The 27,410-nt window shown below is 39.4% G+C and overlaps 2 protein-coding genes across 3 annotated transcripts in view; one reads left to right on the top strand and one right to left on the bottom strand.

Annotated features, from left to right (window-relative positions):
* RNLS (renalase, FAD dependent amine oxidase) overlaps nucleotides 1–12,175 on the top strand; it is a 270,276-nt gene extending 258,101 nt beyond the window's left edge. For both annotated transcript variants that reach the window (XM_004279369.4, XM_033404795.2), the window contains exon 7: nucleotides 7,828–12,175. In XM_004279369.4, the coding sequence (XP_004279417.1) occupies nucleotides 7,828–7,980 (153 nt within the window). In that variant the 3' untranslated portion in view covers nucleotides 7,981–12,175. The remainder of the gene's footprint in view (nucleotides 1–7,827) is intronic.
* LOC101290327 (gastric triacylglycerol lipase) overlaps nucleotides 1–27,410 on the bottom strand; it is a 482,017-nt gene that overhangs the window by 289,207 nt on the left and 165,400 nt on the right. The window lies entirely within an intron of this gene.

Here is a 27,410-nt window from a genome sequence, read left to right as displayed (position 1 = left end):
CCAAAAATATGTAGTAAAGATATCACCTCATAACAATTTATAAATAGAATACATTTTTCTCTATTAAAAAGTTCATAATTCTTATTTTTTCTCTTCTTGCCATAGATTGACTTTTGGGAACCACTACCTTTGAGCTTTGCATAGGGGCTCTAAAAGAATAAGTTAACCAAATATTCAATTTCTGCTGTTTATGTACTATGGCATGGGTTCAGGTTTACACTGGCAGCAGAGTAGAGGAAGTGAGGAAATGTATGAATCAGCTCCGTACCATCTCAGGCCTCCTAGCTATCCATATTGCCCGTGTGGTCAGTACCTCACAAACACAATGGACAGGGGAAATGCCAACACAAAGATATTATTACTCAGAGCTTACCCCAATCAAGTTAGTGTGCAACTAGGAGACAATAAGATTTCCTTGAAATCCAGGGACAGTTTAAGGAAAGTCACCCTCTGACATTGGAATTGATTAAAAACCGATTCAAAAGATGTAGTGTGTGTATCAAGAGCACAAGTGATGGTTTAGACATCCCCATCTGCTGTCAAGACTCAGGCATACCCAAGTTTAAATAAAGTGACCCTGAAGAATGTAGAGCAACATAAGCAAACAATACAATTACCTACAGTCTTTTATAACACCAGAGCGTTTTTTTAATGTGAATTCTTTCAAATGCAATTGAGAAATAGGAGGGCAGTAGTACCACAGGGGAATCGTATTGGTTTTGTACATGTTTACGTTTTCTCACAAGTAAACAAATATTTGCTTCAGCAAATATGAAAATCTTAAGAAAAAAACTGAAAATCTCCAGAGGTCTCTTCCTTTAGTGCCATAGTGGCCGCTACAGAGGCCTCAAGAACCACTGGGTTTTCCACCATGTTATGCTCTTCAGCAAAAGTGTAAGTGCTGATGAAATAACATTTCCCCTTTGGTAAAATGATGGACTGATGAAGAAGGCTATATCCTGGATATTTTTAATTTTGGTCAAATTGGTCTCTTTTAGAAGCAGCTTCCCCTCAGGACCTATTACATCTCAAAGGAGGAAGCATAAGCCCCAGAGTTTAGGCTGCAAAGATGTCCCTAGATTTAGAGGCTGGGAAAATGTTATTCATCTTGCTAGTCACTTTACTTTATTGTTTTTGTTAGTGCTTTCAAAGTTCTTTAGGTTTTGAATTACCTGCACCAACTCTATCTTCCTACAAGCCCTGATACTTGTAACACACAGTTTTATAGAACTATGGTTGTAGCCAAAATATATGTATTTTATTTTCACCCAGCAGTCAAAGACCCGATGTGACCCATGGAAGGGCAGTGGTCTAGAAGGAGGTTACTAGAAGGTTATTAGAAGGAATTGGAATTGAGCTTCCAGCATCATTAGAGGAAATGGCTCCTGATGTGATTCTAATTCTTGGCATTGAAATATCTCTGCTTTGGACAAAGGCAATGCATCAGACTCTCCTGGCTTAACGAGAAAAGCGGGGAAAAAAACAGTAAAGAATATTTAATTCTCTTATTTCTAATTACGTGTTTGCTCTGCAATCTTCTAGTCCAGGATTGGTATATAGGATTCCTCTCAAGTGCCAACTCCAATTGACTGGTAGTGGCTGCCTGAAGCGATGAAGTGAGAAGGATGCTGAGGCCACTTCTGGGCTCAGTGGAGAAGAATGCCACAATTGATTAGTGATGTCTGTCAGGAGATACCGCACATGTGTCACCCCTATAATCTATGTTACAGTTGAGGAAATTTGCCTACTAAGATGAATGGTCTGGGCAGACAACAAGATTCGGTTCTGGAATCGGTAAATTTACCTTTGCGAATGAACAAATCGATTTTGTGATAACCAGTCCATCTCTGTCAGTTTCACCTGAGGCTGCTCATTTGGGTGAATTGAGAAAATGGAGGGTTTAAACCAGCAATGCTGAAGACCTTAGAAATCCTGACACTGAGATGCTGCTTGCCTGAAAAGGCCCTGCTTAAAGGATCCTGCCATTCAGTATCTTTGTCCTACTTATGCATTTACTAACTAGTAAGTTAGTAAATGCATAACAAGTACTTCTTCTCTTACCCTATTTAATATTTGCCGTATTTTTTCAATTGTAAGATGCCATCAAATCGGTGTGCACCAGGAGACAGTCAGGATGTAGTGTTCACACATGTGAATGGTTATTTTTAGTGGTCTAACAGTGGGACCACCACCACAACCCCTTGATATTTAAAGTAACAAATAATTTAAGGACCATTTGAGAACAGAATATGAGCCTTGGTTCCTCCCTAAAAACCTTTCTTTCCCACTGAAGAGAAAGTGCACAATCAGAACTTGGAGAACAGGTATCAGCGTCTTGGAGGAAAACCCCAGAAAGGACAATTCAGTGGAGCACCCTTGTAAGAAACGGTGCATGGCCAGCACTCAAGGCTGCACAGAGGACAGATTGTGTGGGGAAGAGCATATGGACATTGACACCCTTAGTGAAAGCATGCTTCACAGAAGTCAAACTCTGAATGTGAAGATTCTGGAAAAGCTAACCAACTTATTCCTCTTTTATTTCCTTTTTATGTTTGCAAAAGATCTACATGTAGATAATTCTAAAAGAACTTCTCTAGTAAGTATAAAATAAAGCTTTGTGTCATGCTGACACCATTTTAAAAAATTTCTCATTGGTACTTAAAATACTGATGATGCCTTAGCTTCAATGAAATGCAGTATAATCTACATCCATAACCAGCTGTAGCAAGCACCTGATTGTTCGTAGGTTGTCTAAGTTCTCTCAAGTTAGCTGCACAGCTAGGATTAAAGCTTATGAGACCTTAATTCTTGCCTAGGTCACTTGAATATCACCTAGTGCCATATTTCAGAAAGTAAACAAATGGGTTGAACGGCCAACTAGAATGGGTCACCCTAAAATAGAGCCACCGTGTGGGCCAAATCAATGAGATTGTTCTATGGGTAGACTCTGACAGTCCAAGGACAAGCTTTAGCTGTCAACATAGGTTTGAAAGAAAGAAGGTGCATTGTCATGTGTGTCACTGAATTTTTTTGCTAACCATCAACTATAATTTTGTGGAAATACCCATTTAGCCTACTTGTCTGCCTCCCTCTTTCTTTTCATCTTTAATTTCATTCTCACCCCCAAGGGACTATTTTTGTGTGACTTTTCACAATTAATAATCATTATAAAAAGAAACTATTAGGTTAAATCATACAAAAGTTGACAGTATTTTACCATTTCTGACCTACAGAATCAGCAAATTTATGTAGTTTAATTTAATACATGACATAGGAGACATTCACATACAGCAGTTCGCAGAGACATTTATCATTACTGAGAGCCTTCTAAGTACAATAGCTCTTCCATTTGAGCTTCTGCCAGCTCTGCGGGAGCCACTGAACAACACTTCTTGTGTAGCTGGTTCCCTATGAACACCATTTGATCAACTATGTGTACGATATTCTGTCTTTTTTTAAACTCAATAAACATTTATTGCACACTTCATGTGGGCTAGGCACCATTTTCAGCCTTGGGTACAAAGATTAGTGCATCACAGTGTCCTCACTTTTCAGAGCATGCAGTCTAGGAAGGGAGACAGGCATGGACATAATTACAGTGCAAAATAGCAAGTAACATAATAGATATAAATAACATGCTGAAAAGGCACTTACCCTGCCTGGCAGAGCAAGAAGACCTCTGAGCAGGTGACATTTGTGCTAGTTCTTAAAGGATAAGCAAATTACTTGGCAGGAAAGACAGGGAACAATACAACATCACTAAGCAGAATGACTTGTTCAAAGTCACAGAAGCACAACAAAGGAGGATGTGCTTGAAGAACCTTAGTTTGAATGTAGATAGGACACATGGCAAAAGTGAGAGAAGCAGCAAGAGGGCAGGCTTGGATGGAGGTAAGATTGGGTTATGAAGGGCCTTCCGTGGGGGGCTGAGGAGTTTCCAGTTTATTCTACAGGTGGAGAGGAGTCACAAGACACACATGGGTTTAAATCTCTTAGCTATAAAACTGCTTTTTCTGCTTTGAATTTGTATGTCCAGTCCAGTCATCACCTAAGTATATAGAACCATTATATTAGTGACCCACAGTATCAGCTGCTGCAGTCTGAGTTCTTTCTTACCCGCCCTGGCACACATGTGAGCCCAAGCATCCTGGATTTCCAAGGGGTTGTTTCAGCCCTGACATCTCTCTTAAACACAGTCATTGAGCTGTGGTTCCTCACTGTGGCTGGAAGCATAGCCAAAGGCTGCATTACTGTGAGAGATTGTGGCTTTGACAATTACGTGCTGCTCCACTGCAGGGCTCTCTACTTCACATGGGTGAAGGAGGCTGCCAACACACCCTTCATGTTTTCATATTTTCCTCACTGGGTAATTGTAAAATGGGCGAATCCACCTAAATGCAGCGAGATTGATTTCATCCCGACTGCAGACTGGCTAATCAGTGGCCCAGTTTTCCAGCCGTGTGATCTGGCATCTGGCACTTACCACTCATCAAATGAAATTACACAGCACCGATAAATGACCACCTCACCCCTAGGCAGAACCTTTTTCCTTAAGCTACCTCCTGCTTAATACTTGTCTAATGTTTAACAGTGCCATGGTTTATCCATACAGGGATGTCAGCCAGAATGTATCAAAACCTTACTACAAGTGGAGATTTATATATGTGTGTGTATAAACATAGACACACATGTAGGTATATGTATATGAATATGTATGAATGATTTATCCCATTTATGTGAATTTTCCAGATGACTATTAAACATTTTTGTTTTATTTTACTTAAATTAAGTCTTTATGGAAACATTTCTGAAGGGGTTGGAGGGGCGAGTTCAGGAGTTCTGCTTTGTTTGAATGTTTGTTCACCTCTGAGATTTCTGTCCTCAGGAAAGTAACAGTCTTTCTGAGTCTCAGCTTTCTCAGCTATAAAATGAGAATAATAGCAACTACCTCATAGGTTGCTGTGTGAATTAAGTGGGGTGTGCGTGTAACGCATTTGCTATGCAGTGAACATTCAAGAAATGCCAACAATTAATACTTTATGCATATTAGAGTTGATTCTGGAATATTGGGGCCTTCATCATGAGCATTAATGATTGCAGGAAGACTAATAGCTAGTACCCTTGGGGACTATTAAGAGCCAGAAAGTTATTTGCCCTCCACTAAATGACCCCAGACTGCCAGGCTTTTTCCCAGCCCTGTCTGGTTTTCGAGTGTTCCTACAGCATCCCTTGCTTTCAGACTACGAATTGTCATGTTCTAAAATCGCTAATATATAGGAGCCCAGCAGTTTCCTTTCTCCCTTAGTGTTTCACCGACAAATCAAATCATCCAACTTGTTTAAATTCCATCTAAAGCAGGAGATTAAAAAGCTCCGATTGAACACCCAAGTCTGTGCTTCAGTGTCTGTACTATGTGCTATCTATTTTAGCCACTCAAAGGTCTTTTCTACCCAAGGCTATGGAAAGACAAATAGTACACGATCTCACTTACATGTGGAATCTAAAATAGTCAAATGCATAGAAGCGGAGAGTAGAATGGTGATCGCCAGGGACTGGTGGGAGGGGAAAATAAGGAGATGTTGGTCAAAGGGTACAAAGTTTCAGTTATATATGATGAATCAGTTCTAGCAATCTAATGTACAGCAACATGACTATAGTTAATTATACTGTACTGTACACTTGAAATTTGCTAAGAGAGCAGATCTTATCAATTACCTTGACTATGGTGATTATTTTGCGATGTATACATATAATACAACATCAAGTTTTACATCTTAAATATATACAATTTTTATTTGTCAATTATACTTCAGTAAAGCTGGGGGGGGAAAGAAATTATGATTCAACATAATAAATTAAAACTATGACCTAATTTTCTTAAAAGATTATCTGCTATGTCTATGATAGATGATATTGCTATCAAGTGACCTCCAGAAAAGTGAGGGGATACTTTTAACATTTTACATTTGTATCTGACACAGGTCTTTAAAGGTCCATATCTTAAGTGATTCAAGAAGGAAATAATTGTACCACTTCTTTTTTTTAAAGCAAAATATGGCATATAAATAAAAATATCTATGCAAAGTTTTTCTGGTTTTAAAAAATTATAAAAGCATATACTAACTCAGCCTATCAAAAACCTAAATCAGCTCCATAATCCAAATAGCGTTTATACATTTCTTGATTTTTTGGTGTGATTTTTAAACAAGCAAATCCTCATGGGCCTTATTCTATTACTCTTCATGAAAACACTGTATAAGGGAGACCAGAACTGCCACGTTGTAATCTATGTGAACGGCGCCCCCTGAAGTTGTGCGGGAAAGTAGTCCCAAGTGAGACTGCCTTTATAATAGCTTTGTGTAATTTGGTTTTTTAGGGAGTTTTTGGTGCTTCAGTAGCCAAACCACCAGTGTCCAAGATAAATACATTCATCTCCAGCTCATTCCACTTGCTGCGAATGCTTGTTAGCAACATACATTCCAATTTAGAGAATAATTTTTCCAGGAAATAACCTCTATACCTTTTTCATCATTTCAAATATTATAAACCTGGTTCTACAAAATAAAATAAGTCCCAGACTTCAGCTGATTCTCCCTACTTTTGGTGCATATATAGTAAATTCTAAATTCTTAATAGACTTTATTTATAAATTTTGTGTTTTTAAAATTTGAAACACAATATTCCTCTTATTTTGCCTCTCAGTTATGTCCCTTCCTCCTGTCAGCCCTCTCCCCCAACACACACACACACACACACACACACACACACACTTTGACCTCCACAGATTCCTAAACAGTACCCATAGACTGTGATGTTTACACATGCTTCTCCTTCTCTTTGGAAAGCCCTATACCTGTTTCCTCCCCTGGCAAACTTTTATGTGTCCATCAGAACTCACATGAAGTGACCAGTCATGCCCCTTTGAAGCTTTCTCTGTCCTCTGTCAGGTGTGCTGGCCTCCTCCCATGTGTTCTTATAGCACATCGCCTTTCACTCTGTCTTAGGCCTTAGACACTCATATGCCAGCAGTCATGCTGAACTGGAAACTCCTTAAGGACATGACCCTTTAAATCTCTTTTGAATCTACCTTGTCTGGCACATAGCAGGTCCTCAATAATAGGTGAATGATTTCATGAATTTTGTTCTCCCTAATGAAAAGATTAACTGTACTTTCAACTAATTTAGCAGATCATGACCTATTAATTTTGAAGTTCAATACACTTCTGGTTATCTTATCAAATAACTGAAAAAGTAAACATTTAAAAATTTCAATGTAAACACTTGGGCGAGAACCATGCAATTCTTCAGCTCTTCCAGGGAGACCAGATATGGTTACATTTGCACAGAGGAGCAATTTATGGAACTAGTTGGAATTATTCTATGTTTTCAGGCTATCTTCTTTACCAAGATTGAAAGTCAGTACATAATTGACAATAAAAGGATATGGTGTTCTAATTAGTGGGAATAAAGGAAAAGAAGTCCTTGCCCTTGTGACTGATTGGTTTAGGAAAATGTTTTCATTCATAGAGGAAGGAGGAGGTCCTCACTTTTTTTTCCTCCCCGTGGTGAAAAATTTCAAGCTGAATGACAATTAGCACTAATCTGGAACTTTATAAATTGTGATGTAGCCTTGCTAGTCAAACTGTGAGTGTATATTGTTTGCACTTAATCCTTAACTTAGCCAAGGGGCCTTGGCTTAGTTTTCCATCGCTCGTTGTGAAACACCTTGATTTCTCCAGGTAGAGAAACGTTCCCCAGGTGGACATTGACGTGACAGCACAACAGAGCACAGAATGTCAATTTCAATTATTTTTTTAACATTTTCAGGTTACAAATGCTGCTGCCAACTCTCCCGGTCAAATGACTCTTCATCTCAAACCTTTTCTTGTGTGTGGAGGGGATGGATTTACTCAGTCCAGCTTTGATGGCTGCATCACTTCTGCCTTATGTGTTCTGGAAGCTTTAAAGAATCATATTTAGCACCTGTATTCTTATTTTTTACATGTACTTTGGGGTTTTCACAATTTTCTGTCATTGATTATTTTGTTTTATATTTTGTTGAGAGAAATTACCGGAAAATTGTTCTTTACTGATTGTTATTTTTCATATGGAGTAAAAAATCAATTTTATAATTTCAATAGTTACAAGTCATGCTAGAATGAAATTCCTTGTACTTTATACTTTTCTCCACTTTTCTGAATTGCCATGTCTACTCCTTGTTGGAGGCAAAGTAGTGCTTAAGAAAAACAAATGACTCTCCCCCCAAATTATGTCAAATCAAAGTAACAGTTCATGTTCAGAAACTTTATTATTCTTTTGAAAATTTCAATCCCAAGTGAAGAATAATCATTACCAAGGCCTCATTATAAATCTTCAAGTATGTCCTTGATTCAGTATTTTTACAAATTGCCAAACTACAAGATTCCTCCAAACTGTGGATAACAGAGTGTAATTTTTGTTTCTCATTTCTCTTCCAAGTTATTAAATGATCCTGAATTGTAGGTCACATATGTCATCATCTCTAAGAACACAGTTTGGAGGGCAACTTGACTGACAAAGAAATGCCTCTTCAAATTTTCAGAAAATAACCAGATTCAACTTGACTTTCCAAGTCACACAGTACTTTTTAACCTCAGGAAAAAAAAAATCCAGTCTTAATAGGAAAGATAAAAATTAAAGAGAAACTGAGAGAAATTATATTGATCTTTACCTTTTGCTATCTCCTGTCGCTAGTGCTGTTACTTTTATGTCCTCTGCAGTATGTGCTGTGGCATTTAGACTCTGTCAAGTTTAATGAATTTAATACAAAAAAATTTACTGAACCAGAAAATAGATGCACTTAAAACAGTTCAATATTTGCCAACTTAGCGGTTCAGCATATCACCCACATGCTTCAGTGACAACCCCATGACTTGCTGGCTGGAGAGAAATTGATCCCCCGCCTTCCAAACAAGCTACCTGTTGCTAATTTGGAAAGTGAAATGGTGAGTTCCATTTTGCCATTTTGAAAGGAAAGAAATTGTTGCAGCCTCTCAAACTGAGAAAAGTTCAACCAAAGACTCCTTAGCTTGGTAGTATTTAAAATCTCACACTTACGTGCCCACTATCATACATACACACACACAGGCACAGGCAGAATTTGTTTATGTAACTAGAGTGGGTTTTGTGATTCTATGAAATGTCATTATACATCTCCTATCAGCAGTCAATTCATGGAAAACTGAAATGCCTACATGTGGTTAACATCACTTATTTTTGAAAGCATAGAAAGGAAAAGGGAAATTACTGTGATCTCTGGTATGATATGATAAAAATATTGAGATTTCTTTCATCATTTTGGCCTATATTTGATTAACATTTGTCTTTATTCTGGTTATACCCTTAAAATATGGTAAAATAGTACATTCAAATACATTAAGTAACTATTCTGTTTTTAACTAATATAATTCTGGAGCCATTTGAGTGAAAGCATACTGAAGATTTAAAAGCAATGTTATATTCGTCTGATGAGTGTATATACTCCCAAGAAGAGAGAGAAAATGATTTATAAAGGTGGAGTGGGTTACCTACAGAAATTATTCTAAGCCATTACTGACGAGTTTTAATATCTATTCATTCGAAGTGTGTTTCCCTAATAATTGTGCATCTGCTTAAAGAAGACTAGGGCAATACGAGAATGCACTCAACACTGCTTAGTATGTAGATCATTGTTACTTTGCTAATTCAATCATTTTGAAAATTCATTTTACATTTAGATCCATCTCTGATAGAAACAGACCAATTCCCTGATGCTCAAATAAGGAAAGAAAATGTTTCAAAAGTTTGTTTCTCTATTTTCATTTACCTCTTCCTCTTTAGAAATTGAAATGGATATGGGAATATCTTGTGCTAGAAGCCATCAAGCCTCAGATGGCCAGGATGCCCTAAATGACCCAGGGCAAAGGCAGCTAAGTCCCCTGAGAAATAGGGGTCAGCACCTTTTGGCAGAGTTACCAAGGTGTATGTATGTCAGCTCCACAGGACCACACAGCACCACAGTACTGCCAAACAAGAACTTTTATTAAACCAGCCAAGGAAATCTGCTCTGTTTTGAAAGGAGCATATTCAAGTGAGAAACGGCTTGAGCAGTGGGATGATTTAATACTTGTTAGCTGATAAATATAGACTTTGCTGGAATAAAACTTTATGATGCAGGGTTGAAAAGCTTAATTACTAAACTGTCTATACACATCTTGCTCAGGCAGCGAGGGTGACAAATTATAGCAGTCAAATAGTATTTTTCACCTCTGGCATTTCTGAAGGGGAAAAGTATGCCTAAAAACATCGAGAAAGCAGTAATAATCCCAGACCAGATATTACTGAGGGAAACAAAGACACGTCATTGAGTCACCAAGTCTTCTGTGCAAAATGCCACCATCACCACCCCTCCGCCTACTTACTACCTTGTTAAGTAAAAAGAACAAGGTCAATTTTACATTTATCTGGCATTTTATACATATATATATATGTATTTCCATCCTCCTAACATCTTGTGAAATAAACAGAGCAGAGAATTCTTATTCACATTTGACAAATGAGGAAACTGAGGCACAGAGATTGGCCAACCAAGGTCACATCATCAAATGCAGGACAAGAACCCAGGCCTCCCATGACCCATTTCTATTTACATGGCACCATGCCGGTGCCAGATGAACATGATAATTAAAGCTGAACTGAAATATTAGTTGGAGGTGCAGTCAGCACCATGTGGTCCTCTTACTGATGTTTCATTTCAGAGAGCTAACACTAATCCTGATGTGATGTATACAGGAATCTAATATAGAATAAAGTCTCCGTAAGTACTAGCTAAGTGATTTACATTCCTGTCATCTTCATTTGCTGGTTTATTTCCTTCTTTGGGGGGCACTTGCTGTGAAAAATGGCTGTATCCTAATGACACTGAATTTCAACCCAGCAGTAGTTGGTTAACAAACAGGCTTCCTCTGCATTCAGCGTTTCCTTCTGTATTCCTCTTTGTCTCTCTATTCCCTTTGTTTCATTCTCTCCTCTATTAATTTCTACCATTTCTTTCTCCCCTCTTATTTTTCCCTCCCACTTCTTACCCTGTGTCCCTTCTTAGAAATCTGGAATATAAATGCGATCACATTATGACTCATAGCATTTGAAATTTTTTGCTTTAATATAATCTCTTTTCTCTAAAATTTAAAGCAGCCAATGCTGCATTTTATTCAAGTTGATAGGATAATCATTATTTTGATTTTTCAAAAGTAATGCAAGAATTCAAAACTATCTGTAGCTTTCAGGGATCTCAGTGCTAATAACCTGAAATATATATGCAAATCATGGTATCAGGCTCTGTGGTGGACACAATGGAATATAATTAGCCATCTCCACCTAAAGATGCTAGTTAGGGGAAGACAAGTCCCATAGAGTAGGAGGCATGGTAAAGGTACATGTTGGTGGAATCGCAGATAGTAAATAAGATGCTGTATCTCATGAAACTGGGAATCCTAAGAGAAAGAACCATGTTTCCTTGGAAGAGAGAGGGTCTCCAGACAGAAGCAGAGCTCCATCAAGAAAACACTTTCGACAGCATCCCTCCCCTCCACACCATAGCTGGGCAGACCTGGCTGACTCTAGGAATCCAAACTGTATCAGAGTGGTCAGGACAAGTGAGTACTTTCTGTGGAGAAGGCTCAGTGAAACACAGAATGTAGTCTCTGGGAAAAGGAAAAAGCCTTGGCAAACCTCAGACTAGCTAGTTCAGGACTGAGCTGCTAGAATCCAGTCTGGAATGTCCTTGTGTTTCAGCCAGGTAAGCCAGGGAGGGTTGAAATGGTACTGTGTCCTGTGTTTCCTTCTCAACAGACAGTAATTACAGTCCACTTAAGAGTTCATAGCAGAATCCGTCAAATGAACCTGCTAAGGAAAAAGAATTTCTAAAGAGTGTGTTAATTGAAAAGGCACGCAGAATCATAGAATCCCGGAATGTCTAAATTTAGAGCAACTTGGAGACCATTTAGACCAGTTCTTAGCCATTTTGGATTTTGAACCTACTAGAGAAGCTATGGAAAGCTATAAGATTTTCTCCTAACAACAGCAACAAAAATAACGATGCACATAGAGCCTGCTGGCTAGCTGCCTGTTTTTGTAAATAAAGTTTTATTGGAACGTAGCCTTGCCCACTTGTTTGTGTATCATCTGTGGCTGTTTTTGCACTACAACAGTAGCGAGGGGTGTTTGCAACAGAGACTGTATAGCCTACAAAGCCTAAAATAGTTCTATCTCGTCTTTTAAGAAAAACTTTGCTGACTCCTGTTTTAGGGGATTACAAACCCTCCAAAATCTATTTTTAAACACCCGGAGGTCTATGGACCTCAGATTAATAACATCTAAATCTCCATCCCATTGCTTTATGTAAATATAGGCATAACTTAGATCCACACATCCGGTCCATTGTTCCGTGATCCTCTGCCCCATTGTAAATCCTTTAAGAGGAGCAGTACCGCTTGGCACTTAAAAACACATCCCCTGGAGTTAAACAGATCTGTGTTTTAATCCAGACTTTTGCTCCTCATTGTGTGACCTTGCAGTTAAATAGCCTCACAGCCTCCTTCATCACTGAAAAATGAGTTAGTGGTAGCTGCCTCCTAAGATTGTTCTGAGGCTTAAATATATATAAAACCTTAAGAGAGTACTGGACACATACTAAGTGCTTAATAAATGATAGCAATGATGGTAGTGATGATGAAGGGAAAGAAGAAAAGGGAGGAAGAAAGTATAAGCAGATCCTCCTGGTGCCTCTGAGGCCCCTGCGAAGGCCAGTTTCCTCTGCGTTTGCGTAGGACAAGTAGGAGAGTTGATGGTAAGGAGAGTTTGTCCATTGATTAAATGATGGTGAAACTCGGTAACAGCTCTAGGTTTCTTCAAAACCTTCATGAAACAGAACAGCAGGGGCTACCTGAACCCAGCTGTGGGCCACTTTCTTTTTTCTTTTTTTGGTAAGTAGACGCTTGGGGAAAAGGTGGTTTGCTCTAAAGTGGTCCTTGAAAAGAAACCAGGGCTAGGTCATTACCAGGAGTAAGGATGAAGTAAACTAGAAGCATTCTCTGCAATGAACGCTTGGATTGGATTCTGCTGAAGATTATTTACTTAAATCTCTGAAACGCTGTGAAAACTGGGAGTGAGTTAGTTCACATTCTTGACATGTTTGGCTAAGGATGCAGATTCGTTTCCCGTCCCTGGCCTTCATTTTAAAAAGCCCAACTCCTGGTAAGTTCTATGACATCCCGAACCTACCACTTTCTAGATGTGTAATCTTGGACCAGTTTCTTATGTCTCTGAGCCTCAGGAGCTTCATCTATAAAATGGGGATACTAATTTTACCTGCCCTGGGGTTATTCTGAGTGTTATGGAATATACTATGTAAAGTGCTTAGCACTGTGCTCTGCACATAGAAAATAACAAATGTGAGCTGTTATTAGTACTATTATTGTTAGAGAAATATGACTTAGGAAAATCATTCCCTCTCATAACCATCACTGCACCTCTAGGTAGCTTTAAATCTCGCTAGGAAGCCAGTTCATTATAAACTCAGTGGGGACTGTGTTGAAGTGCCACTGTAAGTTTGGCCTTAGTTAGAGTCATTTTTCCTCAGAAATTCTTACTGACCCTTGAGTGAATGAATGAATAAATGCTTTATGGTTTATTGTAATGCTCCTTAACATACCCTGCACAGGATCCTGTTTTTCCTCCGCCAATCTAGTCTCCCCACTCTTGTGATACCAATCACATGTGTATTGTACTAACTGGTTCAATATCTACTTGCCATCCACAGAAGCAGGGGGCCGGGCACATAGGAGGTACTCAGGAAACATCTGTTGATCCAATGAATGAATGCATTCAACTAATGAACATTTCTTATTTTAATTGCATCAAGTACCAAAGTAAAACATTGCTGATACAGAATCATCCCATAGAAGAAAAATGTACCAATCTTATCCTCAGTAGAGGAGATAATTACAACAGTACCTACATTCTCCCTGTTTGGTCTCTATTCAGTCAATAGGTGATCTCAGAAAGTCCCTACTTTATGCTGCCTCCCACTATTTGGGAAGTCCTTTCTGGAGGCAAGGAGAATATGGGAGAGCTGCTCTACCATTTGAAACTGCCTAATAAACACCTGTACTTCACTTATCATTTTGCCTCTTGTTTAAAGATTTCTGCCTATGAAGCCAAAAATTTGAGCAAAGAAATGCACCAGACTAAAGAAGCCTGATGAGTCTTTTGTGTTTTTTATGAAAAGCTGGAGTCATATATATTGAAATTTGTTAAAAACTAGACAATTGAATTACCTGGAGAGGGAGGTTAACTGAATTTCAATTTAAATCATTATTAACTAGAAATCCTTTCTTGCATCAACTTCTGCATTTCTGTCTTTCCTGAATGCTTGGTTCACTTCTTTTTTCTTTTTTTTTAAGTGCCTCTGGTATACATGGCATATTAAAGTTGAATGAATCTTGCAAAGCCTTGGAATCAGGATTTCTTTAGAATGCAGTAAGCTCTATGGGGACAGAGTTTTTTGTCTTTTTTCCTTCACTTTGGAATCCTCAGTACCCAGAACAGTGCCTGTCACATATTGAATGAATAATCCAAGAACATTCAGACCATCAGCAATTAGGAAGCTGTGTTATATAATTAAAAGATGTAGCAAAAGAAATGAAAAACTAACAGCTTATGAAGTCTGACAAGAGACAAAAAAATGAAAATGAAAAAGCTTTCAAGTCTTACTTATTAATATGTAAGTTCCATAAAGACAAGAATCATGTCTAACTTGTCTAAAATATATCCCCAAAACCTAGCACAGAGTAGGTCACATAGTAGACACTGAATAAATTTTTGTTGAATGGTTAAATGATGTAAAAAAGGAAAGCTTAAGTGAAAATGAGCACTACATTCTAAAAAATCCAAGAGAAAGAATCCTAGAAATATAATACTTAAGTGGGCCCTCTCTGTAGTTGGTGTGTTTGTGATGCACACATGTGCCAGAGTGGGGAGGGGAGGACATTGATGCTTTTCCCTGTGTAAACAGTCAGCATAGCTCCTGTGGCAGTATGTTCTGCATTTGGTTTATCACCTCCCAACAACATGTTTTCAGGGTTTCTTGGCTCACATTTTTATTTTCTTGGTATTCTTTTTATTAGAATTGATTTAAAGGTGACAAGAGTTAGATCTAGTATAGGACCCACTTCTACAAGACAAGTCACCAACTTCAAACTCACACAGTATATTTTAACCATTCAAATAAACCATGTTTATTTACCCTTTGGAAAACAGTTAAACTATTTACTGCAAACCAAAAGACTGTCAAAAAATAAAGTGTCAATGATACAGAGGCCATTGTGGAGAAAACAAAAACTGGCACGTGTCACTTCATTGAGAAGAGTTTATTGTCTGGGGTGAACAGCACTCTGACAAATTAGCTCTATATTAGAGGAAAGAGCTAAAAGAATGTGCCTATAACCAGGGTATCTGTTCATTTAATAAACTATATTGATAGTAGCAATAATGAAAACCTTATAATTATTTCAACAGATGCTAAAAATTGTCATAAAATTAACATATATTACTGATAAAACCTATGGTAAACTCATAAAAGGAGGATGCTATCTTAGAGGAATAAAAACTATTTTAGGGCTTCCCTGGTGGCACAGTGGTTGAGAGTCCGCCTGCCGATGCAGGGGACGCGGGTTCGTGACCCGGTCCGGGAAGATCCCACATGCCGCCGAGCGGCTGGGCCCGTGAGCCATGGCCGCTGAGCCTGCGCTCCGCAACGGGAGAGGCCACAGCAGTGAGAGGCCCGCGTACCACAAAAAAAAAAAAAAACTATTTTAAAACTATAACAGACATCACAATTAAGAACAAATTACTAGAATCATCTACATTAAATTGGGAAGACATCAAAGATCCTTGCATCAATGTTTTTGAAATTCCTAGGGAATGCATTAAGGCATGGAACCTATTTAAGAGATGTGAACATTGGAAAAGAAAGGCAAAATGGTTACTAATTGTTGTCAATATGATTATACTCCTAGAAAACTCAGGTGAACTAACTTTTAGAATTAATAAGACACTTCTAGTCACTACTAGAGAGGCTGAATTATAAATACTCAAAGCTCAATAATTTTTCTGTATGCCATAATAATCGATGCAAATGTATCTCTATATATTTTTATTAACAAACATAGAATACAAAGGAATATCTCCAGGAAGATATATACAGAATTTATACAAGCAAACATTTAAAAATTTTTAATGATATTTTTAAAAATTTGAATAAGTAGAAATATATACCATGTCCCTGAAGGGGAATACTGAATATTATGAATTTTTCCTTTTTCCTCTAATTAATCTATAGATTAAACATAATCACAATGGGATTTTGTTAATATGAAAAAATAATTCTAAAGTTCGTCTGGAAAAAACTGACAGGTGAATGTAACTGATAAGTTTATGAGCAAGCAGGTCATAAGCACTGAACTTAGCTATTAAGACATATTGTAAAATTAGATAAATAAAACAATTCACTATTGATTCTAGAATTGACACAAATCAATGGAAATAATGGCTATAAAAGCACTTAGTGTGATAAAGGAAGCATTACAAAACTAATGAGAAAGGAAGAATTATTTAACAAATGATTTAAGGAAAATTGACTATTTGGTTAAAAAAGAAGAAAGAAAGAAAGAAGAAAGAAATCAAATGTGATACTATTCTTATACCATATATTACAATAATTTCTAGATGGATTAAAGAGGCAAATATAAACAAATATACATTTTCTCTTTAAAAAAGAAAGGAAAATTTAGGTAAATATTCAAAACCCCCAGAAAACAAAACTAAAAGTTTACAGACCAATTATAAAAAAACACTTGTAAATGGCTCATAGTAAAAGTATTAATATCCCTAATATAGAGAAAACTTATTTACAAATGTTAAAACTTTGGCTCAAATTTTTTAAGGATTAAAAAAATTTAAAATAGCTTTTAAAGTATTAAAAGCACTAAACTGAAAAGATATATGCAGCCCCATGTTCATTGCAGCATTCTTTACAATCCAAGATATGGAAACAATCTAAGTGTCCATCAGTGAATGAATGGATAAAGAAATTGTTATATATATATATATATATATTTGTCCATCTCCTATTGATGGACATTAAGTTGCTTTAATTTTTTACTCTTGCAAACATTGTTATAATAAATGTCCTGCGCATGTCTCTTTGTACACTTGTGCAAGAGTTTTTATAAGGCATAATGTTAAAATGTATTAAAATTGTGAGTTCAAGGGAATCCGTTATATATTTTTTCTACTCTGTATGTTTTTAATAATTTGAAAATTAATAAAAAAGAAATATTGTGAAGAATACCTTAAAGCCAGCTGATGAAATTTTCCCATAATTAAAATGGGTACATCCAGGTTGGGATGCGGTAAGAGACTGGGGAGCCTGCTTGGTAGCAGGTCCCCAAGGAGGTAGCAAGACCACTATGGCGCCAGAACCCAACGCATTTCAAGTCTACACATGTTCCCTGGAAGCAAAGAGCCATGAAGGGTGTAGACAAGGAGCTATCACAGGCATTTCTGGTGACCTTGATATTACTTGACAGTCCTCTAATATCCTGGCACCAAGCACTGGTATGATTCTAGGAAGTAGGGAGACTCCCCCTCCAAATGACTGAGATTGAATTTCCCATCTAGCTGCTGGAAATCAGGGCAGGCTGTCATATTTTATTTGATTAAAGAGAAAAGAACTACAATGAGACACCACTTCCAAGCCATTAGATGGCTATTATCAAACAACACACAAACAAACTAAACTAAAAAAAACAAAAACAAAAAACTCCAGAAAATAACAAGTGTTGGTGAGGATGTGGAGAAACTGAAACCTTTGTGTATTACTGGTGGGAATATAAAATGGTACAGCCACTGTGGGAAATGGCATGATGGCTCCCAAAACATTTAAAGAGAATTACCGTATGATCCAGCAATCTTACTTCTGGGTATATACCCAAAAGAAGTGAAAGCGGGGACTTGAATAGATATTTGTACACCCATATTCATAGCAGCATTACTCACAATTGCCAGAAGGTGGAAGCAACCCAAGTTGCTTACACACAATGGAATATTACGTATCCTTAAAAAAGGAAGGAAATTCTGACACATGCTACAACATGGATGAACCTTGAAGACGTCATGCTGACTAAAATAAGCCAGTCACAGAAGGATAAATGCACAATTCCACTTATGTAGGTTTCCTAGAGTCAAATTCATAGAGACAGAAAGTAGTATGGTAGTTGTCAGGGGCTGGGGAGTTAGTGTCTAATAGGTACAGAGTATCGGTTAGGGAGGATGGGAAAATTCTGGAGATGGACGCTGATGATGCTTGCAGAATAACGTGAACTTACTTAATGCCACCGAACTGTACACTTTAAAATGGTAAGTTTTACGTTGTGTATATTTTACCACAGTTTTAAAAAAGAGAAGAATAAATTGATATTTATTACATGTAAAAAAGAGGGTAGGAAGGTATTTACAAACCTACAAGAGAAGCATGAGGCCCCCTTTCTCCATCAGAAAAATAGATTCAGTCTATTTCTTTACCCCTTAACATCCTATTTAACAGAAATGGCCAAAAAAAATGGGAAAAATACACACACACACACACACACACACACACACACACACACACACACGAATATGCTCTGCCTGGTAAGTAATCTATATATATATATATGTGTGTGTATATATGTATGTGTTTATATATATATATATATAAATAGATAAAAATCATGTTCAGCCTCATGAGTAAACAAAGGAATGTAGGTTAGAAACCACAGCAAAATCCAAGTTTTAACCTATCAAATTGACATCTTTAAAAAAATACTAACTTCTAAAAAGAGATCAAAACTGTTCGAAGTTAAAATTTTCACAACCTCTGCATAGTAAGTTGGCAATACATGTCACATTTTTTAAGTATGGTTTTTGACTCAATATTTATACTTCTAGGAATCTAGCTTAAAGAAATAATCAAGGATGCAGACAATAATTTGTAATATGTTTATTTCAGCATTGGTTAGGATAGTGAAAAACTGGAAACAACCTACATAAACATTAATAGGAAATGGTTGAATAAATTCCAATAGATCAAAACAGTGGAATTTAATGCAGTCATTTGAAAATGTGCTCTCAAAGCATACTTTCCTGTCTGGAACAGTTCTATGATATAATGTTAAGAGAGAAAACCCAAAATATGTAACGGTAGAACCACAATGTATTATGATCTTCATTCTATTAAAACATAAGGTGTGTGTAATGTGCGTTTATATATATAAATTATATATATACACATATGAAGGCTATAGGAAAATATAAAAATCTTAACAAAGTTCTCAAGGTGGTGAGATTTTGAGTGACTTTTATACTTTTTCTGTATTTTTACAAGGAGCGGACAGGCTGCCTACTGACCTTGTTTTAAGGTACTTCAGAGGGCAGAACCAAGACCAGTAGCGTTAGAAAAGCAACTGAAGCTGAGATGAGAAAGAAATTTCTAAGAAGCAGAACTTTCCCACGTGCAGCAGACCTCTGGGGGCTTCTCTCTGCCATCCTGAGAAATGTGATCGCTAAGTAGAGTACTCTACCGTGGGGAGAAGTCACAGGAGCTGTGCTTCTCAGCTCTGGCTGAGCCATCACCAGCTGGGGGAAGGCAAGGGAGACGGGGCTTGAGGAGGTAGAATGCAGATTTCTGGGCCACACAACCCCCCACCTATCTGAATTGAAGCTCCAAGGCTGAGCTTTGGAAATTTGCATTTTCTTTAAATTTCTCCAGTGGTTTCAGAGGCGGCTAGATAATTTCTGCACTGGAGAATCCGCAGATTAGAAGATTTAAGGTTGCTTCCAGTGTGGGAACTCAAAGCAAGTCTGAGACTCAAAAGTCTGGAGATTGTCTGATTATTTACATTATAAAACCAAGGAGAGTAGTACAGATAAAAAGGGAAGTATGCTGGATGGGGCTGGGATGGAGAACGGAGTCACGTGAAGATCACCACTGCCCAGTGTTTAATAATTTCAGCACTTAACCTCCAGTCTAGGGGCCCCTCACGTTGTAACCCGAGTAAGAGAATGTTCTTCTTCTTAGAAAAATACATGCTGAAGTATTTAGTAGTAAAGGGGAATTTTTTGTCTACAACTAACTCTCACATGGTTCAGAAGAAAAAAAAAATTAGATAAGGTGATGAGAAAATGCAGATGTAGCTAAACTAGAAATTTAAGTAAAAGATAAATGGACATCTCTGTCCTATTTTTGAATCTTTTCAGTAAGCTTGAAATTTTATTAAAATAAACTGTTAACCCCCTGCCCCCCCAAAAAAGATAATTAAAAGACAAAGCAAACACAATGGTAATCCCTAGGCCACTTCAATCTAAATCACTAGGCATGCTTTTGCATTCATCTGTTTATTCAACCAACATTGATCAAGGGCCTGATCTGTACTAGGCTCTGTATTCAACCACGGGATATATACCAGAGACCCAAACACTTCCCTGCCCTCACACTGGTCACGTTAGAGTTGGGTTAACATAAAATGCAGATTTGGAGGACCCCAGACTGAGTGCATTAGAATCTCTGGAGAAGGGCCCAGGGATCCGTATTATATAAAATCTCCTGAGATGTTGCTTATATACACTAATGCAGTGCTGCTTTCCAAAATATGGGCTTTGACCCATAGTGGTTTATAATAGCAATTTAGTGAGCCAAGATGTTTTTAAATTAAAGGAACAGAAAAAAAGAAAAAGAGAAAAAAACAGAAAGAGAAAGTAAGAAGGCTGACACACAGTAAGAGGCACTATTATTTCATAAAACTTTTGCTTGCATGCCCTGGGTCACTAAGTAAACTGGGTTTCATGTAGAAGACCGCTGCTGGAAAATGATATACAAAATATATCACTTCTCTTTTCCTCTCTAGCCCCTGAACCCAACAGTTCTCCCTTAACCCAAGCCTGGGTGTGCTGAGATGCTGGGGCACATCCACCGCCTTGAGAAGCATCAGGCTGCTCTGGGCATTTGACTCACTGGCCACATTCCTGACGTAATGGCGCTTCCTTTTCCTTCTGCATGGAGCCCAGAGCCGCACTCTCCCACAGACGGCAATGTCTCCAGCATGTCACATCGCTTTCTTTGAAGGACCCAGCATAGCACAGCACACTGTCTGTCCTGGCACTCTGTGGCAGAGGTAGAGCCACTGCAAGAAAGGAACTTCTGAGACCAAATGCTGCCACTTGCTGAGATGCTTTTTGGGGGAATAAGAACACAGGTCATAACACAACCAATTTTCCAGGCCAAAGTGCTGGGTATTCAATTCAGGCCCCTTGTGTCTGGTTGAAACCTATGCAGCCCATACTTTCTGACCCAGATGAGAGAGAACGGTTGTCTTAAATCAAAATGAAATAGGATGGGGTTAGCAAACCCATATGAAATGCGCTGAGGAGTCCTCTCAGGGACCTGAGAGCCTGCTGAACTGACCAGACCAGGGATGCTCCTGCGGTTGACTTGTGAGCTGGCCACGCAAGTTTTGGTTGTCACTAAGAAGAGAAATCCGAAGGCTAGTTCAGCATAAATGGTCCCCTGGCTGCACTGAGGGCAGTCACAGGTGAGTCATCAGCAGTGTGGAGGCCTGAGAAATGCTGTTTTCATCTCCGTCTCATGGCGAGAGGAGTATCTCTTCAGGAACTGAAAAATGGAATTACTCAAACTAAAAACTGCTGACCTCACCAGGACGATTCCTTTCCTGACCCGAGTCTGGGAATTGCCGTTGGTAAACCCCCCAAAATGAATTTGCTCATCAGAAAAGGGCAGAATGAGATACTCTCAGATACACTTGGTGACATGTTCACAGCCTTAGAAGCCAACCCTTCCCCACCTCAAACCAAAGCACTGAAATGCTTGATTCTGTGCAGTTGTGGTAGAAATGCCCTCTATCAAAAGCAGGCTCCAGTACCACAAGCCAAAGATAAATAACAGAGGAAATCATGGAGACCATGACCTCTTGGTGACCCCTTGGAGCTAAATCTTCGCTAGACCTCAGAATATCAAAAAGGCCACCAGCCTGCCAGCCACAGTTTATGTGTGAGCAGCCTGGAAGCCATCTCCGCCTGCAGAAGACCGGCTCTCTAGAAGCGTGAGAAGAGAAATCTCAAAGGAATTTCTTGTTCGATTCCCCAAAGCAAGGGTCTGTTGTTTAGGTGAAGAACCCCCTTCTGAGAAATGAGCTCATTCCTGGGGCTCTGCAAGGGTCACCCTGAAAAGGTATTTGCCTGGGAGTTGTGACGGCGCCTATCTCCCATCCAGTGTGAGATATTAGTATTTGAAAAATGTGTTCTCTCACTAACTAGCAAAAAAGTGAACCTCAGGATCTCACAAGGGCCTTCTTCCCTGGTAGATTTCACTTATGGACGCAAATCAGCAAACATTACAGAGTGTTTGCTAGCTGCCAAGGATTGTGCAACCTTCTCCGAGGATGCTGAGAAGAATCGGACTCGAGTTGCTCTTGGAGGGAAGCACTGAGCGGACGGAAGCATGGGGTCCCCTCTCGAGACAGTGTCACAGCAAAGACACTCCTGGCTACCACTTTTGGTTTAGAAACCTCGGAGGCACAAGACAGCAACGGATCTAAAGGAAGCCAGTATCTAACAGCCAGGGAGTGGCCCCGAATTGCTCTTGGAGTGTCTGGCCTGAAGACTGAGGCAAAGTCAGCTAAATCTTCAGAATAAAAGGTGTGGAGAGAAGCTGGAAGACAAACCTGACCCTGAGTCTAGTAGGAAGGAGACCTTGACCACAGGAGGGATTCAAACAGATGGAATTTGCATCTCTTGGTTTTTAGAATCACCAGGCAGTACAAAGGTCAATTAATTGATAGAGATTATATACGTAGACATAGATGTCATTGAGTTTTTTGTTTTTTACCCCTCTCTCCTCTTGTCAAAGAGGTCATCTCTCTCCCATAACCTAAAATGGCCTCAAAGTTTAGAAGGCTTCTGGGTCCTCTTCTCAGAATATAAAGGATTTGGGTGAAATAAGTGGATTTCCAAGTATGCTTTAGTCATGGAAGTTGTTATTCAGACAAAATCTTCTATTGTCTTGTAAATAAATGAATCGCATACAGGAAGAGCAGCCTTCAGGTGGAAACAGGACTCCCCCTGGGTTCCTCTGAGAGTTCCTCAAAGTACAGTTTAAACCATGACTAAGAAGGACTTCTCAGATCCTTGCTGGCCGATTCTGGAACTTTGTGACCCTGTGGCAGATGCCCCTCAGAATTTGTGACTTCTGTCCTTGACCCACCATGGGGCAGTCGTCCAAATGGCTTATCTAAACCTTGTGAACCCCAAGTGTCCTATTTCAGCAAATCCACCCTCTAGAAGTGAGCTCGCCCAGGCCTTGGTTTGATGATGGGTGAGAATGACCACTCAGAACTAGTTAATGTCACTGTCGCTTTGGTTTTCTGCCACCGCAACAGACAAGCAATAAAAAAATATGAAATTAAGGGAGAAAAAACTAATAAAACTCTTTCATGCACAGGACATTAGTTTAGTATACTAATTCTGTTCGCATGTAAAGAACCTGCTCTCAGGAATCCCATTGTAAATACTCCTTTGTTCACAGAACTGTCAATTCACACCCACTCCTTGTGAATGCTAAACTACAGTCTTGTGCATGAAAACATTTTATTCAATCTCATGGTTATAAAATATTCTTTAAAGTTGCCAAAGAAATCTGATAGGTTTGATTCACCTGGATTTTGCTTTTTCCCCCAAAGAGGATATGCCTCCTTGTGTTTCACTGATCTTTTATTGTGGACTCCAACAATTTGCTGACTCCAGTGAACATTTGTCAATTGTCTCCCTAACACCTATTGCCTTTCTTTCCAAAGACTTCTTTTGGATACCTTCTCTTTTCCTATCCTCAGTCCATGTGGTCCAAGATGGGGCATCACCACTATGCCTGACTTAATCAGTGCTTCACGCTGTGTTGGCCACAGAAACTGGATCGAGGTAAAATAAATATGAAATAAACTCATTCCATCAGACTGAAGCTTGGGACCTTGCAAGAGTTTTCCACTGGACTTGGATTTGAGAAGATCTGACACCAGAGCTTCTGTAGCCATGCCACTGTAGAGGGCAGGTCTAGGAAGCTGCCAGGACCCCCACAGGAAGGTCAAGAATAAAGCCAACACACTAGAAGGTAGAGCCAAGGAATGGAGATGAACTGACACCTGAAGCCATCATCTGAGCCCGAATCCCTCCCTGGCCTTTTTAGTTACGTGAATCAATAAATTCTTATTTGGCTTAAACCAACCTGACTCAGGTTACGTCACTTGGCACATAACAAGTTCTCATTTATGCAATGACCATGGCGCTATTCCTAGAAAGGAAGAATTGTTGCTTTTTCTGATGTATATATGTTTAGTCCACCAACATTACTTATTACTAGTAGCACGGTAATTCCTACTTATTGAAGATTTTTTCCCCTAGGCACTATATCTACAGCTTTCCACGCATCAGCTCATTGGTACTATTATTATCTCCATTTTACAGATAAGAACACTGAGATGACCAATGTGATAATAGCTTGAAAGTGGCATTGGGACTTCCCTGGCTGTCCAGCGGTTAAGACTCTGTGCTTCCACTGCAGGGGGCATGGGTTTGATCCCTGGTCGGGGAACTAAGATCCCACATGCTGCACAGCGTGGCCAAAAAATAAAATAAAATAAAATAAAAAGTAAAAAAGCTTGAAAGTGGCAGATATGGAATTTAAACCCCAATGTGCCTGACCCCATGGCCCATGACCACCTATTATGTGGTAGGCACTGTGTCAGCACTAAGGACAGAAGTGACATATGTTGTCCTTGTCCTTTAAGGAACTTTCAATGAAGTGAGAGAGATATACAACACGTGGGGGCTATAGGGCCAACCTGCTCCCCACCCCTTTTCATACTAGGGCCATATCTAGTCCGTGGCATTTGCTTTTTTCTCAGCCAGACACGGTACCACATCCCTGAAGCAGGGGAGGGCATTTGGAAATGTATGGAAAGTTCTCCATTGTCACAATGACTGGTTGGCAGGGGCACCACTGGCATTTAGTGGACACAGGCTGAAAGGTGCAGACCTATTCTGCCCAACAAAGAATAGTTCCACCCAAACTGTCAACAGTCCCCTAGACGGTGAAGTCAGATATTGAAATAATCCAACCTAGAACTGGTGGCAGGTAAAAAAGAGATGCAATTAGGGTTGCTTTAATAGAAAAATCAAAATAAAGTTCAAAAGTCTGTGAAAAGCACATACTAAAACAAAGTGTCAATCTGTAGTGCGTCCTTTGACCACGGCCAACCATTCATAGACCCTTTTCTGCTTATAAGCAAATCTTACAGCAAAGTTTCTCCCTCTGATGATAAGCACATAGAATTCCTTCCTTCCCAAGATATCTAAGATCCAGATTTCCCTGAGAAGAGCCAGCCCTGGCAGGCTCTCATCCTTTCCAAGTGTGGCCTCTGAACCCCTTACAAAGACATTGGTCCTGTCTGCCCTTCTCCGTCTCCGTTTCCAGATTCTGTTCCCCTCTTCCTCGTCACTCCTTCTCATGCCTCCCTCCCCTCATTAGGCATCTTTTAAAAATGTACCCAAACCCAAAATGTGGAGGTCTGACTATATTGTTCAAATGTCTACAATGTGTAGGTTACACGTTCTCCCTAGTTAGGGTTAGCGTACGTGTGGGTAGTGTTTTCCTTCAGGAACCCAACCACTTCTTGTGTTTTGCAGCATCGCTTCTGTGTGGCTTCTTGGGTTGGCAGCAATGTGTATCTTCAAACATCTGCCAAACTACCAGGGTCTTCACTCTTGTGAGATTTTTAATTCATTAAACACAGAATTTATGACCTATCAGTTTGGCACTCTGAAAAGCAGACACTGAGATCCCATGAGATGTAGAAAGGAAAATGCCTGTGAAGGGCATAGAGTACAAGGAGCAGAAGCAGGTGTGGAGAGCTTTCAGACGACGATGCTGGTCTGACACCTTGAAAGGAGAGAAGGAAGGAGGAAGACTGGGTAGTGCAACCTTGAGATTATCTCAGGCTGGCCCTGTGAGCACCAGGGCACCAGAGCAAAGACCGCCTGCCTGGTAGAGGAAGAAAGGGCTCAGGCAGAAACGGCCCAACTCCCGTGTCCCCAATCTGTTCAGTTCAGCAACTGACCACCAGCCAACTACCTTCCTCGCCGCAGGTTCTCCGGAAGGCAGATCCGAGTGGTACCCCTCCTGGCAGCCACATATGGCATTGCGGGGATGTTAAAAGTGGAAGTCAGTTTGGCATAAGGTGTGTGGGGTGTGTAGTTAAAAGAAAGAAGATTGCCTTGAAAGTAGGGGTCTGAACTGTGACATGATAAAACCATCAAAACCAGAATAGGATCTTTCCGTCTGGAGGACCAGGTCTCACTCGCAACTTCTAGACTGTTGGCCTGGTTGAAAGAGGATAATTTCACCACTTTAAAAAGGAACAGAATTGGAATGCCAAGAGTGCAAAGTATTCTGGGACTGCTGGGCATCCAACATGCTGTGTTAATCATAAAGGGGAAAAGCCCTCTGTTCTGGCCAGCAATCAGGGGAGTTATTTCGGGAGCAGCCTCATCAGTGACCCAGACATTTCCATTTGAGTTCCAAAGCTCTGAAGAGCATAAGCCTTGAGATTCCTTTCCACTGGCCCGTGTTTCTTTCTCCACAGGGCTTTTTTGCACAAATCTGCTACAAATTCAACGTTCACCTTCTCAAGGGAGACTGCAGAGAAGCAGATCTTTGTCATCAGAGACGGTGAGCTTTCCTGGGAAGTGACTTGTCTGCCCATTCAAGGGACCTCACGGCTCACAGTCACCTGTCTTAACCAGCCTCATAAAAAAAGCATTCGGAACGCTACACACACCAGATCTTACCAGCCCATCTTCTGTCAATAAAATGCCCCATATCAGAAAGCCCAACAAATGACAATCATTTCTACAATTTTTATGATGCCTTCTATGTGAATTTCTCTAACCTGAGCCATTGGATGCCTGAGAGATGAGGGAAAAGGGATTCAAAGAAAAGTATTGCATGATGCAAACCCTAATGGGATGACAGACCAATTCTCTACTCAGGTAAACTCAGACCCCCCTCTTACTCAAAAGGAAAGATAAACCAGTTACAGTATCCAACATTAATTGTGCACTTCTGCATGATCCCACTTAATATTTAGACCAACCCTATCAGGAAGGTAGTATTTTTATAATCCTCTTTGGAGAAATGAGGAGATCTAGTCTCAGTGTGCTTAACTTTTTTG

The sequence above is a fragment of the Orcinus orca genome, chromosome 14 (genome assembly GCF_937001465.1).
Source record: "Orcinus orca chromosome 14, mOrcOrc1.1, whole genome shotgun sequence".
Lineage (NCBI taxonomy): Eukaryota > Metazoa > Chordata > Mammalia > Artiodactyla > Delphinidae > Orcinus > Orcinus orca.
The sequence above is the reverse complement of the archived record's forward strand: the minus strand, read 5'-3'. Positions and strand labels throughout refer to the sequence as shown.